General features: G+C 46.0%; 2 protein-coding genes across 4 annotated transcripts; one reads left to right on the top strand and one right to left on the bottom strand.

Annotated features, from left to right (window-relative positions):
- Positions 1–639: 639 nt before the first annotated feature.
- Cops6 (COP9 signalosome subunit 6) lies at positions 640–3,663 on the bottom strand. Its single transcript, XM_051205214.1, has 10 exons — positions 3,519–3,663; positions 3,189–3,311; positions 2,870–3,001; positions 2,388–2,476; positions 2,234–2,296; positions 1,807–1,854; positions 1,383–1,497; positions 1,213–1,305; positions 1,018–1,118; positions 640–885 (listed from the first exon to the last, which is right to left on the bottom strand). Exons 1-10 carry the CDS (start codon positions 3,646–3,648, stop codon positions 745–747), a joined length of 1,035 nt encoding a protein of 344 aa, XP_051061171.1. The 5' UTR covers positions 3,649–3,663; the 3' UTR covers positions 640–744.
- A 3,076-nt stretch (positions 3,664–6,739) lies between these two features.
- Znf3 (zinc finger protein 3) lies at positions 6,740–19,214 on the top strand. Of its 3 annotated transcripts, XM_051205212.1 has the most exons (6): positions 6,741–6,964; positions 10,301–10,431; positions 12,041–12,116; positions 12,352–12,443; positions 13,098–13,224; positions 16,735–19,214. In XM_051205212.1, the coding sequence occupies exons 4-6, from the start codon at positions 12,408–12,410 to the stop codon at positions 17,802–17,804; spliced, it is 1,233 nt and encodes a 410-aa protein (XP_051061169.1). In that variant the 5' UTR covers positions 6,741–6,964; positions 10,301–10,431; positions 12,041–12,116; positions 12,352–12,407; the 3' UTR covers positions 17,805–19,214. The 3 variants fall into 3 exon arrangements, with proteins under 3 accessions (XP_051061168.1, XP_051061169.1, XP_051061170.1); XM_051205211.1 differs by lacking the exon at positions 12,041–12,116 and having other exon boundaries at positions 6,740–6,964; XM_051205213.1 differs by lacking the exons at positions 6,741–6,964; positions 10,301–10,431 and having other exon boundaries at positions 11,859–12,116.
- The last annotated feature ends 200 nt before the right edge of the window (positions 19,215–19,414 follow it).

Genomic DNA, 19,414 nt, shown 5'->3' on the forward strand with positions numbered 1-19,414 from the left:
GATAAAGATAGCATTGGGTAATGGGCAAACACCATAATTCCAATGTATGTTTCTACTCTACCTTGCCACATGCAAGTAACTAGAGCATGGAACCTTCTCCCCTGGTATGAAGCACTGAGTCTTACTGTATCAAGCTTGGTGGTGTAGTTAGTGCCAGGCTGAGGTCCAGGGCCTCAGGCCTACTTAGTCCCTTGAAATATTTCCATTGTGAACATTTTTATTTAAATCTCCACCTCTGAGAGGATGGTGAAATGGGAGGTGAAGGATGGCATAAAAAGTAGCACCTACCATAAGAAATGATTCAAGTGGAAGTTTCACGGGTGCACTGAAGTAGAGAAATTATTCCCCTTTGAACTTTTCAGTGTCCGTGAGACCAAGGGTTTGAGTTATCCATAATGACAAAGATGGGCTTGGTATCCCTCCCCTTCATAGCTTGGCAAAGCAGTCATTTCTGTTGAGTTGACACCACAGAACTAGAAGCGCATAGGCAGTTCCACCTATCTAGACAAAAAGTGTTACCCATTAAAAGGTGGGTAGGTGGTGGAGTACTGGTGAATGGATTCTGCCTCTGGGCAGGGCTGCTCTGAAGATTTCAAGTTTGAGAAACCAGTGTGGGGCCTGATAGGACAAAGCCACTGGAAGGGCTGCTCTTTTTATTAATGACAGTTTCTCTGAGGGGAATGTCGTGCCCAGTCCCAATAACAGTTGTCTGAGCCCTGTACATCATCCCTTCCAGAACCCTCATCAGAAAAATAGTCCCCGCATTCGCCTGCCAATGCCTTGTCGGTCGTAGAGGACGTTGAACTTGTTCACAAACTGGTTCATTGTGTTGCACGTTTTGGTGATGGTGCCAAGGTAGGCCATGAGCCCCACATCATTGCATTGCTAGGAGGGAACAGAAAGAACCAGTTCACCAGGGATCTCTCACATTAGGGCCAAGGAAAACTGAGCTTTACCTTCTGGCTACTAGAGTGATGGTATGAACCCCACCTCCCCATCAGGGGTGTTAACACTCACATCATAAAAGTCTGTCTTGAACTTGTCTGTGCTGAGAACCGGAAGACAGTGACATAGGGCATAGGCCTCCCGCAGGATCTCATGGTTGAAGGGGACCTCTCCTAAGGGTACAATGAGGCTGCACTGATGTAGATGCTGTCACTTCTCCAGGAGGGAGGAAACAATGGTTAAAAGTGACAGAAGCACCTGTCCTACCTGCTTCAGAGGCCTTGACATACTCTAAAATGAGCTTCACACGGCTGTGCAGCATCTTAATAGCACTATGCTGAGCTATCAGGTGTTCAGCCACTGCAGAGGAACACGGCAAATGAAAGAAGGTATGTGACCAAGCCACCCCACACTTCCAAAGAATTCACCTCCCTTACCAGTGGAGTTCTCCCCACTGCCTGTTGCCGTCATCCGGGCCACATGGTCTACACCGATACGTTCAGCTTCCTCAGTTGCCAGAGTGTATGTGAGCTCAGCAAACAGCATTGTGGCCTGCAGAGTAAAGGATTCCCACATCGGGGGAGTCAGAATCGGGAGACAGCGAGGAACTGAGTTTAGGCCCTCAGAACCTACAGTAAGTTAAATATGGTAGCATGTGCCTGTACCCCCAGCACTCCTCCAACAAGACGGGAAACGAAGACAATTCCCAGAAGCTCACAGGCCAACCAGCCTGGCAAATGAAATCCTGTCTCAAACAACGTAGAAGGCTAGGACATTCAGGGTTCTCCTGTGACTGCACACATGTGCATGGCATGCAGAACACAGGCTAAAAGGAATTGAAGGTTGCAGGGTAGGTATTACCTCTCCATTGATTATATCGATGACAGACTCAAAAACGCTGACAGGAAGCTGTAAGACAGATGGAGGCAACTCTTACTAAGAGCAAATGCACTTGAACTAACACACGTGCCAGGCTGGCCTCGAAATCACAATCCTGCCTCAACTTTCTCTAAAACTGATTACAAGTATGTTGCCACACTTGGCTCACCTTTTCTAATTTCCCCCAAAACCTACTGGAATAGGTTTTACCCACATTACACACATATCTTAAGTGCCACTTAAGAGATGATGTCATACAACAGATGCGTAAATAGCAGCATGGAGATTCAACTTAAGCATTCACTAATACAGATGATGTCACAGAGTAAATTATAGCAGAGCATAAGGATCAAAAGCAGGCATAGCGGTATATGATCAAGACAGGGGACACAGGGCCAGCAATACTCACATCTGTGTGCTTGGTCATGGGGTTCAACTTCAGAAAGAGGGGACTCTCGATTATCTCGCATACCTGAAAGAAGAGAAGGCCCAGAAAAAGTCAACTTTTCTTCCTCCTATCTTTTGTTCTCTTCCCCAACACGTACACATTTGAGCCTGTATACCTGCTTATGGACGTGGATGTCGGAGGGATCAGGTGGCCCCCCTGTGGTATACCAACCCAGAAACTCCAGCTCCTTGAACACCTGTTTAACTGGAGAAGGGGCCAGAGTAAACAATCTTTCTTTAAACCACGATTGCTTCGTTTCATGAACCTGGTGTATTTCTTTTTTTTTTTTTTTTTTTTTTTCTTTACCACCTCTTCCCTCCCTCCTCAAATTTTGGCTCAGTTTGGAGTAACCGCCATTGCTCATCCTTTACTTGCTGAAGATAACCTTTTACTTCTGACCCTCCTGTCTCCATCTTCTGGTTTGTAATGGTACTTGAGGACTTAACTCTGAGCTTCCTACACGTTAGGGCAAGCACTACACCCACTGTCTTACATCCCCACACTTTTATCTTAAAACCAAACCAAACCAGCCCACCACCACACACAAGAAGGTCTTCCCATTTCATTTCGATTTCCCACCCACTTCTCCCCTCTCACACTGCTCCTCCTTGGTGTAATAATATTCCTTGTCAATGATAATCTTCTCTTCCACGGTGTGGGACAGCAGCTCAAAGGAGTTCATCACTTCGATATTTCGCCCCTCCTGCTTCCCGATCAAAGCTCCAATCACTGAGAGGAGAAGCACACGAAAGACAGGTGAGAACAGGCATACAAAATCTTTCCTAATAACCCGAGACTCTGAGGTCAGTGTGAATCAATGATTGGGGAAACTAATTTGGAAGAAGTGGGAGTCAGAGGGAAAGTGATTGGAGGAGGTCTCCAAGAGGAGGGCTTGAGATTTACACACAACACTCACCCTGCATAGGCCGCCCCTCCTGGGAGCGCATGCGGATCCAGTGGTCTGAGATGTTGAGGATGACAAGGGGATGAAGAGCGACGGAAACACTCCCAGTCACTCCAGAGGCCATCACGCTGGGAACTGTTAGAGGTGAAAGGAAAACATAGCGGCTGAAAGCTCGGGCCCACACATTTTCTCCTAGACATGGGAGTAGGGGACCGGCAGAGCGGGGCCGTCCATCCCTGCCCTCAAGTTATCCTGGGAGAGATGTCGCTTCTCCCAGGTTTAAGAAGTACTCAAGATACTCCATAAGGGCGACGCCAGAAGTCGCTCCGCACAGCCCGTTACCTGCTGCATCCACCTCCATGCCGCTGCTGCCTCCGCTCCCGTTCGCCGCCGCCGCCGCCGCCATTTTCCCCGCGCCCGCCAGCCACGGCCCGCCCCCTTCCTTCCCGGCTTCCGTCGGCGTGCAGCGCATACTCAGTATGTGCTTGGCGCTGCTGAAGGGCGGGGCGTCTGCCAGTACTTGGTAGTCCTGGACGTTGGAGAGTGAGTTGTTCTGTGTTGCTGTTGCTGTTAGCGGTTCTCATGTAACCCAGCGTGGCCTTGAACTCTGTATTGCGTATCTGAGGATGACTTCGCGCTTTGATCCTCCTGCTATCACCTCCCAAGTGCTGTGATTACAAGTGTGCACCAGCAATCCCTGGGATTTTATGCTCGAAACACAGACGTTCTGAGTCACTAGGCCTTGCTTGGGTCAACCAGAAGTCACTGGAGAGTAGGACTGTTAGTTTCCAGAGAGACAGAGAAAATTGCAAGGCTGTTAGGATGAGGAAAGCAATTTATTCAAGATATTAGACTTTTTCATGTTGCATGTAATCTGTATGCAGGGACTTAGTCACGTGTTTGTGTATCCCAGTAGGCTGGGAACTTAATTGCTCTTAGAGCAGGCTGACTTCAAACTCACAGAAATGCACCTGCTTCCTGATTGCTATGATTAAAGGCGTGCGTGTGCCACTATGCTCAGCAAGCCTAGCTTGTGTGTGTGTGCTGGGGATTAAACTCAGGTCCTAACATGTTACTCATTGAGCCACCTCCTCAGCTGTGACTACTTAGGTGCTTCGGTGAGAGGGCAACCTAACTCCTTACACAACTTAGTGACTGCTACTGGGAGGACTTTGGACACACAATGGGACGGGTGCCAGGTGACTCTGGGGCCACACTGGTGTGGGCATCTTCTGCTTTCTGGCAGAACTTCTTCAGTAATTGTCTTAGGGTCTCTACTGCTATGAAGAGACACCATCACCATGGCAAATCTTATAAGGAAAACATTTCATCGAGGGGGCTTACTTACTTTCATAGGTTCAGTCTATTACCACCATGGCAGAGTATGGCTGCTTGCAAGCAGATGTGGTGCTGGAGTAGCTGAGAGTCAACAGAAAGTCAACTGACAGTCACACTGATGGAAGTTTGAGCAAAAGAGACCTCAACGTCCACCTGCCCGCCCAGCGAGCCACTTCCTCCAACTAGGCTACACCTCCCAATAGTGCTATACTCTTTGGGAACCATTTTCTTTCAAACCACAATAGTGATCAAGCAACCTCATAGAAAGAAATCTCCACCATGGGGGTTGGAGAGATGGCTCAAAGGTTAAGAGTGCTGGCTGCTTTTACAGAGGTCCTGAGTTCAATTCCCAGCAACCTCACAACCATCTACAATGAGATCTGGTGCCCTCTTCTGGTGTGTAGGGATGTAGGGAGAACACTGTATACACAATGAATAAGTAAATATTAAAAAAAAAAAAAAAGTCTCCACCATTTTTCAACAGTCAAGCAGTCATGCAAAGGACTCTAGCCATCAAGCAAACCACATAAGAGAAGCCTTTATCATGTCTGATTGTACCAACAGGAAAGGTGTTGTGGTTTGAGTAAGAATGTCTCCAAACAGGCTGGAGAGATGGCTCAGAGGTTAAGAGCATTGGCTGTTTTTCCAGAGGTCCCAAGTTCAATTCCCAGCACCTACATGGCAGCTCACAACTGTCTGTGACCATATATTTGAATACTTAGTCACCAGAGAGTTGCACCATTGAAAAAGAAGAATTAGGAGGTGTGGCTTTAATGGCAGAAGTGTTACTGGGGTTGGGCTTTGAGGTTTCAGAAGCCCATGCCAAGCCCAGTCTCTCTCTCTCTCTCAGGATGTAGCTCTCAGCTACTACTCCAGTGCCTGCCTGATACTACTCTCCCAGCCATGATGATAATGGACTGGCCTCTAAAACTGTAAACAAGACCTCAACTAGATGTTTTGTTTTTATAAGAGTTGCCTTGGTCATGGTGTCTCTTCACAGCAATAGAATGGTGACTAAGACAAGTGTGTTTCCTCGTTGGATCAATAAATGAGGTTAAGCTGCCCGCTTACATAGCTAAGAAAGAGTATTTGGCCCACAGTCATAGGATTTGTTTACCAATCACAGTCACTGAAGTGTGTGTCCTAAGCTAGTCCTTCCACTGGGGAAGGGCTCCCTTTCTGTTGAGGTGGAAACAACTGCAGGTTCATATATTTCTGTGGGGCCTGTGACAGCAAACTATCTGGTGGCAACTGTCACACACACAGGTGGCACTAAGCCTTCAAAAGCTTGGGAAATCCTCTGCAGCCTTTCCGTAACTGACTCAGCCTCTGTTGAGTGTCCCAGACAGCTGGTACAAGGCTAGTCTGGCTAGCTGTGAGACAATAGTCCTTTTGGTCAGGGCAATCTGGGCAGTGAGGGGAAAGAGTACAATAGATGCTAACTGGGGAGTTAAATTGCCCTATTCCCAGTGTCTTTGGTTACTTACAGGAAAATAAACATTGGAGAGTTTTTATGCTATAAACTTAAAGAGGTTACCATTAGAAGAAAAACAAGACAAAGGAATGTTAACACTGATATCGATTTAACACTGTTTTAAAAATGCTTAACACCTGTCTAGGACCCAAGGAGAACTCTTCATCTGTGTCAGAATGAATTTTTCAGATGTTAGTAATTTACAGGAGATAATTTTCATTTACTTTGTTTATTTTGAGTGTGTGTGTGTGTGTGTGTGTTTGCACGAATGTGCACAAGCGCTTACACTCATGCATGCCAACCCAAAAGCTAAGAATATCATCAGAGAGCATATGGGTCCTATAGAAAAGCTTGCTACATAGCTGGATGCTGGTGGCACACGCCTTTAATCTTTAATCCCAGCACTTGTGAGGCAGAAGCAGGCGAATCTTAGTGAGTTCGAGGCCAGCCTAGTCTACAGAGTAAGTTCTAGGGCTGTTACACAGAAAAACCCTGTCTTGAAAAACAAAACAAATAAAAACAAATAAAACAAATCTTTAAAAAAAACTGACCTAAACCTTCAGCCCATGGTGCACATTTATATTAACAGATTCTTCAAGTTTCTTGTATTTGTTGTAGAGGTTTGGGAGATGGGTGATGCCTGGTCCCTACCCACCTACACGGGAACTTTGTGCCCTGAATTCCTTTTACGACCTGGCCAGCAGGTGACGCAGTCTGGAGCACTTGTTTTTCCTGCACACCAGTCTTTGAGTCAGCGAACCATCAGAGATGAAGACCTCCCATTTTCCTAGAGAGAGCAACTGGGCGTTCGGCTCACAGGGGTTGTAGTGGGTGGTGAAGAAGGACGACCCGGAAACGAAATGGGGAGGGGGAACTTCCGTTCTTTGTTCTGTTCTCGGTTGTGTAGGTTTGTGACAAGGTCCGCCAGGGCCAGGTTCGTGTCCGGCCCCCTAAGTCTTACGTCCCTGTCCCCAGGGTGAGTGGGGCCCTCTTCGGGACTCGCGGTGAGGCGGAAGTGTAGTCGCCGGGGAAGGGGGTTGGTGTTCACGCCTCTGCGGCCCGCGGGATCCCCGGCCGGGCTCCGCGGGGTCTTGGGCACTGGTTGAGCTGCGGCCGCTGCCCAGCTCCGCAGCCCCGGCTCCAGGAGTCAGCGGGTTCCCGCGTGTCGCGGATCGGAACTCCGGATCTGCTCGTGTCCTCCACCGCCAGCTCCAGTGTTTGAATTCCCAGCGTCGTAATAGAGGTCCCTCTCTTTAAAACAGCTGATGACAGACAGCCGTCCTAACTTGGTATTCTCAGTGCACCGGGTTGTTTTTTTTTTTTTTTTTTTTTTTTTTTTTTTTTTTTTGTGCTGGGGGCAGGAGAAGGAAGTTTGCTTTTCCTTAACTGGATCGGAGAGGGAGAGTAGCAGTGAGAACTAGAGCTCAGGAGGAGGTGTGAACTCGGGTCCTGCGGGACCTCACTAAGACCTAATGTCCTATAGATAGATAGGTTTTAGCTTACTGCCTGATACCCTTTCCTGGCGAAGATGTACAACGCTGGAGCAGACTCCTTGCAGAAAGTGGCTGAGTATATCCAGTACGTTTAGCTGACTAAGACACTAAGAACCTATATTGACCCAGAGAACCTTCAGTTCCTATCAGCTCTGTAGGGTGCAATGAAAAGATGGCTATGTGATGGTCTTCGTTGGTTATTAGCATATATTAGCATATACTCCCTTTCCCCACCATACCTCTCAAGCATCTGTATTAGAAATAAACTTCACGTGATTTTTCCATTTTGCTCCCTCACTCATGCAGCACGCGTATCATCTACAGCAGTAGTCCTCAACCAAATGCTGTGACCATTTAATACAGTTCCTCATGAAGCGGTGACCCAACCATACAGTTATTTTTGTTACTATGTCATAACTGTAATTTTGCTGTTATGAATTGGAAATACCTATATTTTCTGATGGTCTTAGGCAACCCCAAGAAAGGATCATTCAATACCCCCCGACCCCCGTTGAGAAATAAAATGAATTTCCAGGAATTAGCCAAGCGTGCTGGGTCATACCTTTAATCCCAGAACAGATGCAAATGAAGGAGTATGAATATAATTTTGAGGCCATCCTGTACTATACAGTGAATTCCAGGCTAGTCTGGGGTATGCCATGAGGGTATACCAATAAAGAAAGCCCAAAAATAAAATCCTAGGAACTGAACAAAAGGTGCCAAATTTCTTACTTTGCTACCTTACTCTTACAGGGATTAACTCCATAGAAGGGAGAAAGGGAGGGAAGCTTCGCTTGACCTGCCCTCACTGTGAAGTGGTCTTTCTTGGTCGTCCCCTCCCCCCAGCAGCTTGAGGGAGTGCAGTTGGCATCAGAGGAGATGAAATTCTCTACCCACACACAGATGACAGGAGTACTATGCAGACTTTCTATGAGAAACATTGTTTACTGACTCATACCTCACCAGTATGCCTTTGAGTTCCAGCTTCAATTAACCGAGCCTTGAATGGGGAATATTGCCTTTTACTCTTGTTTGTGTGTTGGTTTTTGAGACAGGTTCTCTCCACAAAGCCCTGTCTGTCTTAAACTCACTGTGGAGATCAGGTTGACCTTGAAGTTTGCCTCCCAAGAGCTGGGATCAAAGGCATGGGTCACCTTGCTCTGCTCACCTTTTATGTATCAGCCTTGCTGAGCCAGTGTGTGTGTGTGTGTGTGTGTGTGTGTGTGTGTGTGTTTCTTGAGATAGGGGCTGGGTTAGAGGGTTGGAACTCAATCCTGTCTGAGCCTCTCAGGTGCTGGGATTTCAGGCCTGCCTGTGCCACCCATGTCAGGTTGTTGATGTCCCCCCACCCCCACCCCGGCTGTCCTGAACTTGTTCTAAACCAGGCTGGCCTCAGTTTGGAGATGTGCCTGCCTGTGCCTCCCAGGGTTAAACACATATACTCCTGTTGCTGCACGCAGGATTAAAGGTGTGCAATGGTACCACTGCCGCTGCCACCTGGCTGGTTTGTCTTTTTAGAAGGAGATGATTTTTGTTGTTTTTGTCCTTTTTTTGTGGTGGGTGGGGTCTCATACCGTTGCTGGACTGTTGTTCTGTTTTTTTGTGGATGGGTGTTTTGATTGTGGGTATGTCATATGTATGCAGTGTCCCCTGAGGCCAAAAGAGGGCATCACATCCCCTGGGACTGGAGTTACAGATGGTTGGGAGCCACCATGTGAATGGTAGGAATCAAACCCTGGGTCCTCTGGAAGGGACCAGTGCTCTTAGACACTGACCATCACTCTGGTCCCCTGTTTGTGAGACAGGAGCTCATAAAGAGCCATGAGCTCCTATTTTTAAAAAGAGTAGGTGTAAAGTAATGTGAAGAAGGCTGCCACCTCATGAAAGGGGGAACAATTGGCTTAGTCGTTTTCATTTTTTTATTATATGTGTGGGTGCTTTGCCTGCATATATGTCTTTGCACCATATATGTGCTTGGTGCCTTTGAAGGCCTGAAGGCATTGGTCTTCCTGGAACTGGAGTTCCACATGTTGTGTGTTACAGCATTGGTGCTGGGAATCGAACTTAGGTCTTCAAGAAGAGCAACAAGTGCTCTTAACCACTGAGCTACCTCTCAAGTCCCAAGATAAGGCTTCTTTTTTTGAGACAGAATTTCTCCGTGTAGCCCTGGCTGTCCTAGAGCCCACTCTGTAGACCAGGCTGGCCTCTAACTCACAGAGATCTGCTGGAATTAAAGTTGTGCACTACCACTGCCCAGCAAGACAGGGTTTCTTGTAATACAGGTTGGCCTGGAGCTCCCGACACCTACCCCCCCTCAAATCTCTCTAGTGCTGGAATTACAGGTACATGCCACATACCTGGCTCAGGGTCAGTCATCTCATTCTGGTGAATGGTACCCACCTCATTGCTACACTTGTCACTCAAATGTTGGGTAGATAGAACAAAGTTTGGAAATCTGGATTCCTTGTGTGGTCTTATTACAGAAGTGCCCATATTCACATGGATCTAAAAGAGTATCCTGTGTGTTTCTCCTCACTATTCCTGTGTACTGAGATGCAATTCCCTCTCTGAAATCATGAGGTATTTCTTTTAAAGATTTACTTATTTATTATATATACAGTGTTCTTTCTACATGTATGTCTCCACACCAGAAGAGGGCACCAGATCTCATTACAGATGGTTGTGAGCCACCATGTAGTTGCTGGGAGTTGAACTCAGGACCTCTGGGAGAGCAGCTGGTGCTCTTAACCTCTGAGCCATCTCTCCAGCCCCTCAGGAGGCATTTTTAAAAGTCAACTTTGATCTTTTTGCCTCTGCAGTGCTTCTTCAAAACCTGCTTTCTGCTGAGTCTGTCTGCAGCTAGGAGACCATCGAGCGCAACATTTTACTCTACCCATGGAAACTCAGGCTGACCTTGCATCTCAGGAACCTCCCCCTCTGCTAGAAAGTGGTAAGATGTGGGGTTGGGAGAGGGGTTGTTTTCATCTTTTTCTGTTGTTTACTTGCTTGTGTCTTTGTTTTCCTTTGAGACAGGGTCTCACTTTGTTGCCATGGCTAACCAGAAACTCACTTTGTAGGTTGATCTGAACATCACAGAGATCCACCTGCCCATGCTTCCTGAGTGCTGGGGCTAAAGATGTGGGCCAGCACACTTGGGATGCTTGTCTTTGAGACAGGGTCTCATTGGATAGACCAGGCTGGCCTTGAAATTTCTAGATTCTTAACTCATGTTTGGAGTGTTGGGTTTAAACAAATGTCTATTCTATCATCATGTCCTGCCTCACTTTTTCCGTGTGTGTGTGTGTGTGTGTGTGTGTGTGTGTGCATTCGTGCATGTGTGGGTGTGGGTGTGTTGAGACAGTCTCACTGTGCAGCCCTGGATAGCCAAGGACTTCCTGTGTAGACCAGGTTACCCTGGAACTCCCAGAGATCTACCTGTTTCTGCCCCCAGGGTGCTGGAATTAAAGGTGTGTGGCACCACACCCAATCCAAAATAAACTTTTACTGAATTTCTTTTGTAAAAATAATTAAAGATTTATTTTGTGTGTTATGTGTATAGAAATGTATGCCACAATGCACCAAAGCTTATATGCAGAGGTCAGAGGGCAACCTCTGGAGTTGGTTCTCTCCTTCTGCCATGTGATTTGGGCATTGGTTAGACATCAAACTCAGTCAGGCTTTGCTGCAAGTGCCTTTACCCACTGAGCCATCTCACCTGCCCTGTACTCTCTTTTTGAAATGTTTTGTATTATCATGTAGTAACTATATATGGTACTGGGTTTTGTTACATCTTCATACTTTTTTTTTAAACATTAAAGAATTGTGGAGTTGGAAAGATGGCTCAGTGGGTAAAACCTCTTGCCATGGAAGCATGAGGACATGAGTTTGAATCCCAGAGCCTGCATTAAACCAGGCGATGGGGAGATGGGAGCTAGAGACAGGAGAATCCCCAGAAGCTCATAGGGCAGCTAGCATGGCGTACATAGCAGAAAAAGAACAAAGTCTCAAACAAGGCAGGGACTGGCACCTGAAGCTGTGCTCTGACCTGCACATGTGCACTGGCACGTATGAACCCATGCTCATACAGACAGTCCTAGACACAAATTCCCCAAACATTAGAAAATTGTGTGGAGCCAGGCAGTGGTGGCTCAAGCCTTTAATCCCAGCACTCGGGAGGCAGAGGCAGGCGGATCTCTGAGTTCAAGGCCATCCTGGTCTACACAGCTACCCAGAGAAACCCTGTCTCAAAAAACAAAACAAAACAAACAAAAACCATAGTTGCGCGGAGATAGCACTTTTAGGGCACTGAACTAACAGTTGCAAGGGTCAGCCTCGGTGGCTACTGTTCCCATGCTTACTAGGAAAAAGCATTTGGAATCTGTTTTGTCAAATCTGGTTATATGTAGTGGGTTAGACCCTAAGAGACAAACATAAAACTTATGACTGATGGAGAGGGTATGTGGTCAAGTGCAGAGCTAAGAAATATTTCTATGGTATAGATAGAGATGTGGTCTTCAGATGGAAAAAGAGAATTGTGTGGGTGTTGTGTTTTCTGTCAGGGCTTGAGGGAAGCTGCTCATTTTCCTCTGCCGAAAAATCTAGAAGAGTTTGCAGCAATGGAAGGAAAATGAGAAGGTAACTGGTCCCTGGCCTTGCTTGAAGGACAGGCATGAATAGTCAGAGGGGCTGCTGGGGTAGTTCAGTGGTAGGACACTTGCTTAGCATGCACAGAGCTGTGACTTTGATCCCTAGCACCGGCAAGAAAACAAGAGTATGGCATTCATGAAAGCAGAGACTGGGTGGTTTGAGGCATGTGACCTTGGCTAACAAAGCAGGTGGATTGATTTCTGACCCTGGTATTGTCCTTCAGCTCTTTCCTCTTCAAAAGTCCCTTCCTTCCCTGGCAAGAACAGTCTGGGGCATGAGATGCTGGCTGCCGCACTCCTAAAGGCCAAGTCCCAGGTAAGCCATGGTTCCCTTCATTCTTTCCCTTCCTGGTTTGTGGATAGATTTTGTAGAGTGATGTATCATTTAGTGTCCTAAACTCTAATTCTGTCCATCAAAACCATGGTTCTGAGGCCAGTGAGATGACTCAGCGGGTAAAGGTGTTTCTGCTAGCTGGGTGTTGGTGGCGCATGCCTTCAATCCCAGTATTCAGGAGGCAGAGGCAGATGGATCTCTGTGAGTTCAAGGCCATCCTGGTCTACAAATCGAAGTTTTAGGACAACCAGAGATATACAGATATATCCTATCTCAAAAAGCAAACAACAAAAAAAGTGGTGTTTGCTGCTAACCCTGCCAGCCGAGGTCCACATGTTAGAAGGAGAGAGCTGACTATCACAGACTGTCCTCTGACCTCCAATTGTGTGCGTTATCCCTCCCCAACACAAGTAAGTGTTAATAAAAAGTTATGACTGTTATGGACTCTTGGAAGGCAGTTACGCTCATCACTGTACTGAAAATGCTGCACCCTGTTTTGGATGCTCATGCTGCTGTTGCTCTGGCCCCTCCCACATCCCAAAGAGGTATTACTCAGCCCCATCCTGCTTGCTGTTTGGTGCTGCCAGTCCTGACCCTTGTCCTGAAACTGCATGTATGGCCATGTGACCATTTCAGGAGTTGGTGACATTTGAGGATGTAGCTGTGTATTTCATCTGGAAAGAGTGGAAGCGTTTGGAACCTGCTCAGAGGGACCTCTACCGGGATGTGATGCTGGAGAATTATGGGAATGTGTTCTCACTGGGTAAGGACTTGTACCTCCCCAGCAGAACATGCTACTTTCTCTAGGCTTCAAAGTTTGCTAGTGGCAGTAGAAAACTTTAATAATGGTGCTGGTGGTACGCCTTTAATCCCAGCACTTTGGGGAGAGAGGCAGGCGGATCTCTGAGTTTGAGGCCAACATGGTCAACAAGAGCTAGTTCCAGGTCGGCTTCCAGAAGTAACACAGAAACCCTGTCTCAAAAAACCAATAATAATAATAATAATGGTGCCGGAGAGTTGGCACTTTCTGCTCTTGCAGGAGACCTAAGTTCAGCTCCCATTACTTGCATAGAAGCTCTCAATTGTAACACCATTTCAGGGGATCTGAAGCCATCTTCTGGCCCTTGATGGCACCAGATATACACATGGTGCACACATGCATGCAGACAGTTAATGCCCATTAAGAAAAAGAAAATTAGTAACAGTAAGAATGATAACTCACATTTCCCTGCATTTAATCCTTGCAACAACTCCATAGTTGAGGTGATTAGTATTCTCATTTTATAGGTGTGGAACATGAGGTCAAGAAGCACAAAATCAGGGCTGGAGAGTTGGCTCAATGGTTAAGAGCACTGACAGCTCTTCCAGAGGACCTGTATTCTATTCCCTGCACCCACACAGCAGCTCAAACCTTCTGTAGTCTCAGTTCCTAGGAATCTGATGCCATTTTCTAGCCTCCACAGACACCAGGCATTATGTGATAACACATACATGCAGGCAAAACACTCAAATATTGAAAACAAACAAAAAGACCCTAGGAAGCCACTTGGGCATGGTGACATATACCTGTAATCTCAGCACTTGAGAAGTAGAGGCAGGTAGACCAGCTGTTACATGCTCACTACATAATGGGTTTGATACCACCCTGGGCTGCATGAGACCCTGCCTCAAACAAGCAAGCAAACGGACACGTTTTGGATGGTGATAGAACTTGTAAATGACAAAGTTTGAGCTCCAGTGTTTTTTCTTGTTATTTATGTCTTTGGATCTCTGTCTGTCTGTCTGTCTGAGACAGGGTTTCACACTGCAGCCTAGGCTGGCTGTAACCCAGTAAGTAATCCTTGCACTTTAGCTTCTCTAGTGCTGGGGAATAGATATGAGCACCACATCTGGCGGAGCCCCACCCTATTAACACCAAACCTGGTGCTTTAGCCATCTATTTTGGGAACTTTTAATATATCACTCAGACTTTCCTGAAGGATTAGTATGTTGGGATTCCTAAACATGAAAAGTGGTGCTCTGTGTCTAAGTGAACATTCTAGAGCTCTGCATCCTTCCTTCATCTTGGATTACTCCAAGGACCTACTGTTTTCTCCAGGAGCTTATATATCTCATAGAAACATGTTGTTTTGGTGCTGGAGAGATGGCTCAGGAGTTAAGAGCATTGCTGCTCTCTCAGAGGGCTACAGTTTAATTCCTGCCAGCCACAGCAGGAGACTCCAAAACTACTGGTAACTTCAATTTTAGGGGATGGAGGTGGGGCTGAGGCCTTCTTCCGGCCTCCAGAAACACCTGCACATAAGTAGACACACACATATACTTTTAAAAAGAAATGTATTGCTGGTATATACCTTTAATCCCAGCATTTGGGAGGCAGAAGCTGGTATGAATTCAAGGCCTTCCAGAACAGCCAGCCAAGGCTACATATTGAGACCCTGCCTCAAAATAAGTAAATAAATAAAATCAATTATTTGTCTTAAGTAGAAATTGCCTTCTTAATGCTTAGGATTAGTTAGTTAGTTGTCTCTTACCTTACTTTTTGTAAGAACATTTTCCCAAGCAGCACCAGGGCATCTCCTAACTGCCAGCTGAGATGTCCACATACATTTCTTTCTGTCCCCTGTAGACCGGGGTCTAGGTTTGTGCACTTAGTATAGCCATGTCTGCCCTATGAGCAGATTCTTCTGAGTCCTGCTACAGTCTCATGGCTGGAATGAGAATTGAGGGAATTGAGCTATGAGAAGAGAGAAGGCCTGAGAGGGGGCCTGTCCAAGTGAGTCCTTGCCCTACCTACTTTAAAAAATACCAACAAACTAAAAATACTACCTGGACCCAGTGGAATCATCTTCCATACCTAGAGTTCCCTGTAGGAACGCTGTAAATAGTGAAAACAAGGAGCCAGACATGGAGATTATTTATTTAGTCTGCTACACGACATCACCTTCCTGGTTAAGGTTCAGAGCTGGGCTAAACTGTTTTGTCTTTGCTGGTGGCATGCATGGTTGGACTACAGACAGGTTTCTTAGTATCTGTCCTCTGCTCCTTCTTGTTCTACTGCTAGATTTCATCTCTTTTCTGCCTTTCTCTTCAACTGATAAGTTCCTTATATATTTGCTCCACCTTTCAGGCTTCCTCTTTTCTGAACTTCATCTCCCTGTAGCCCAGGATGATGGGAGATGTCATTATGTATATATGTTTCTCATACTGGTTAATGAATAAAGCACTGTTGGCCAATAGGAAAGGAAGATAGGAGGGACTAGGAGACAAGGAGGAAAGAGGAAGTAGTAAGGAGGAGTCAAGATGGAGAGTCTGGAGAGAGCAGATGCCGGCCCTTCTCCACGGTAAGATAAGACCACGTGGAAATACTTAAATTAACAGAAATGGGTTAATACTTAAGACAGAGCTAATGGTTAAGAAACTAGTAACTGGCCAACAGCATTAATATCAAATACAGAATCTCTGTGTGTTATTTGGGGCTGTCGCGGCGGCGGGACAAGACCGGTGGCGGGAAAAAACCATACACCTTACACCAGGCTGACCTCAAACTCATGGTCTTCATGCTTCAGCTACTCTGTGCTGCAATTAATAGACACCTTTCAGCTCTCTGCCATTTTTAAATTTACTTCACCCGTCTTCCTTCTCCTTTATTCTTACTGTCTTCCCAGTCACGTCTATCGCCTCTGACCTGTCTGAAAACTTCAGTGCCTCATTGAGTAACAAGTCTTTCTAACCCAGGCTTGCTTTGTTTACTCTTTTATGTGTATGAGTGCTTTGCTTGCATGTGGTGTGTGCACCACATGTGTTCCTGGTGCCTCTGAAGGTCAGAGAAGAGCATCAGATCTTCCGGAACTGCAGTTACAGACAGTTGTGAGCCTCCTCCGTGTGGGCATTGGAAATCAAACCCATGTCCTCTGCAAGAGCAACCAAGTACTCTTAACCGCTGAGCCGACGCTTCAGCCTCCCTTACCTAGTTTTTGTTTCCAACAAAGTAGACCATCTCCTCCCATCCCCAGCATATCCTTGACTTCCCCAAGGTTCACGTCTTTTCTCTCTGACTTTCTTTCTGACTTTGCTTTCTCTCTTGTTCCTTCTCTATTTCTTTAGCCCATTTGTCCTACTTTGCTTTAGTTCTGTGTACAAATTGGAAGGGACATGTGCTTTTAGTACTAAAAATGTCTGACTTTTATTCTTTTTCTCACAAATAACATAGGAATCACTTGGATTCTTTTTTCTTTCTTTTCTTTTTCTTTTTTTTTTTTTTTAATTGTGCTAGATGGTGAATCCAAAACTGGAAATGACCAAGTAATCTCTGAAGGCATAGGGTCACCTGAGATGATATTGGGAAGATTTGAAACGGGTGTTTCTCAGGGTCTTACGTTTGGAGAAGCCTATGAACAAGAAGTCAGCCTGAAGAGACAGCGAGGGACCTCCTCTGTTGGAAGACTGAATCAGAAAATACAGGAGTTTCACCAAGTGACAGTTGAGGGAAAGCTCACCCATATGGGACAAAGAAATGACAAGTATAATGAATTTGGGAACAGCTTCACTGTGAATTCCAACCTTATTTCACATCAGAGATTTCCCATGGGACACAGACCCCACAAGTGTGATGAATGTAGCAAGAGTTTTAATCGAACTTCAGACCTTATTCAGCATCAGAGAATTCATACTGGGGAAAAACCATATGAATGTAGTGAGTGTGGGAAGGCCTTCAGCCAGAGTGCACACCTTATTCAGCACCAGAGAATCCACACTGGAGAGAAACCTTATGAATGTAAAGATTGTGGGAAGACCTTCAGTTGTAGCTCTGCCCTCATTCTGCACCAGAGAATCCACACTGGGGAGAAGCCTTATGAATGTAATGAGTGTGGGAAAACATTTAGTTGGAGCTCCACTCTTACTCACCATCAGAGAATCCACACTGGTGAGAAGCCCTATGCTTGCAATGAATGTGGGAAGGCTTTTAGTAGGAGTTCAACCCTCATTCATCACCAGAGAATCCACACTGGAGAAAAACCCTATGAATGTAATGAGTGTGGGAAGGCCTTCAGCCAGAGCTCACATCTGTATCAGCACCAGAGAATCCACACTGGAGAGAAGCCCTATGAATGTATGGAATGTGGAGGGAAGTTTACCTATAGTTCAGGCCTTATTCAGCATCAGCGAATCCACACAGGGGAGAATCCCTATGAATGTAGTGAGTGTGGGAAAGCCTTCAGGTATAGCTCCGCTCTTGTTCGCCATCAGAGGATTCATGCTGGAGAGAAGCCTTTGAATGTAATGGGTGTAGGCAGAAATTCTCTCAGAGTTTCTTCTGAATTAAACAGCAGAGAATCCACATGAGAGAGCCATATACCATTTTCCTCACTTCCTGAGACTAAAGCGCTCTTGCCTTACTTCATCAATAGGGCCAATTTAGGCTGTGTCCCACCTCCAACCTTTCACTCAGAGAGGGGTCCAGATTGGGAAAAACATCCTGGCATGGTGATCGGCAGGATTTCCCAGGAATGCATACCAGTCTTGGAAAATTGTGAGGCAAGTAGCAAACTAAGCACTGGGAAAAGGAGGAAGCTTGGGGACCAGTCACCCCTTTTTGGGAAGGGGTTTGCACTAAACCACTTTTCTCACACCAGAAGAGCCTTTCTTTCCAAGGTGGGGATGGAAGCTTATTAGCAACAAAATTCCAAGGATTCCACTAGTTGGAGTCAGTCTGGTGAGCACAGAAGGCACAGAGAATATTCTGGGTCATCGTAAGCTCTGGGATAGGAAACAAGCTGTATTTTTTTCTTTTTTTTGAGACAGGTCTAGCCCTGGCTGTTCTTGGACTCACTGTGTAGATCAGGCTGTCCTTGAACTCAGGGAGACCTACCAGCTTTTGCCTCCTAAGTGCTGGGATTAAAGGCATATATACAACCATGCCAGGCCCTCAGGGGCGCATTCCAAAGCCACGCTTCCTAATCCAGGTTTAAGATTGGAGAAGGAATATGCTTTGGTACATGACTTCATAAATTCAGGAAACTTGGTGCTAATAGGTTCATTTTATTGGGGGTGGGGTGGGGGAAGGACCCCAGCAAGGGTTTCTGTGATGACTCTTCTTGGAGCTCTTGGAGCAGTGATAACAGGTTTCCAAGAGCAGTCTGGGGTTAAGAGCACTGGCTGCTCTTTTCAGAGATCCTGAGTTCAATTCCCAACAACCACATGGTGGCTCACAACCATCTATAATGAGATTTGGTGCCCTCTTCTGACGTGCAGTCATGCACGCAGACAGAACATTATATATAATAAATACATAAATCTTTAAAAAAAAAAAAAGGTCTGGCAATACTGTAGACAGACCCCACATCCTCCTTTGTAATAGGACTGACTGGAAATCCCATTGGAGCAGTAAATAACCTGAGGTAGATCAGAAGCATTTAATACTGGCCTGACTCCTGGTGAAAAGTAATTTGATGTCAACCTGTAGTTATTAAGGATGCTGTTAGGGAACTTACCTACCCAGCTTGTCCTACCCTCTTACCTCTAACATCTGGCCTCAGCAGCTGGGCCTCTCTGGATTCCATCTGACTACAGTTACTTTGGAGTATACCAACAGCAAGGCCAGAGAGGCACTGAGTCCCAAGCTTGACAGCAGGGCTCCTTGCTGGGTTCAGATGGTGCGCCGACCAACAGATGGCTTTCCATATTTTTCCAGTCCTGCTCATCCTGTAGCTTAAATGAAATGCACTATTAAACAGACTAGTCTTTCAGAAGGGAGATGGAGTGTGTGTTTGTGTAGGAATAATCAAATTATGTAGTTAAAGCAGCATAGTAACCATAAATGGAGTCCAAAGACAAACTTTTGGCATTTTTCATTGATAACCATTGTTTTTTGTTTTTTGTTTGTTTATTTTGTTTTGGTCACAAATGTGAAGTTTTCCTGTCCCACACAGCTTGTAGACATTGTTGTAGACTAT

Source organism: Phodopus roborovskii, unplaced genomic scaffold, assembly GCF_943737965.1.
Source record: "Phodopus roborovskii unplaced genomic scaffold, PHOROB, whole genome shotgun sequence".
Lineage (NCBI taxonomy): Eukaryota > Metazoa > Chordata > Mammalia > Rodentia > Cricetidae > Phodopus > Phodopus roborovskii.

Coding starts and splice junctions, on each gene's coding strand:
- Cops6 (XM_051205214.1), bottom strand. CDS start 3,648: ATGCGCTGCACGCCGACGGAAGCCGGGAAGGAAGGGGGCGGGCCGTGG. Junction 1,306..1,382: donor CAGTGGGGAGAACTCCACTG/GTAAGGGAGGTG, acceptor GTTCCTCTGCAG/TGGCTGAACACCTGATAGCT. Junction 1,119..1,212: donor TGTCAAGGCCTCTGAAGCAG/GTAGGACAGGTG, acceptor TTGTACCCTTAG/GAGAGGTCCCCTTCAACCAT.
- Znf3 (XM_051205211.1), top strand. CDS start 10,377: ATGGAAACTCAGGCTGACCTTGCATCTCAGGAACCTCCCCCTCTGCTA. Junction 10,432..12,351: donor TCCCCCTCTGCTAGAAAGTG/GTAAGATGTGGG, acceptor ATTGTCCTTCAG/CTCTTTCCTCTTCAAAAGTC. Junction 12,444..13,097: donor TCCTAAAGGCCAAGTCCCAG/GTAAGCCATGGT, acceptor TGACCATTTCAG/GAGTTGGTGACATTTGAGGA.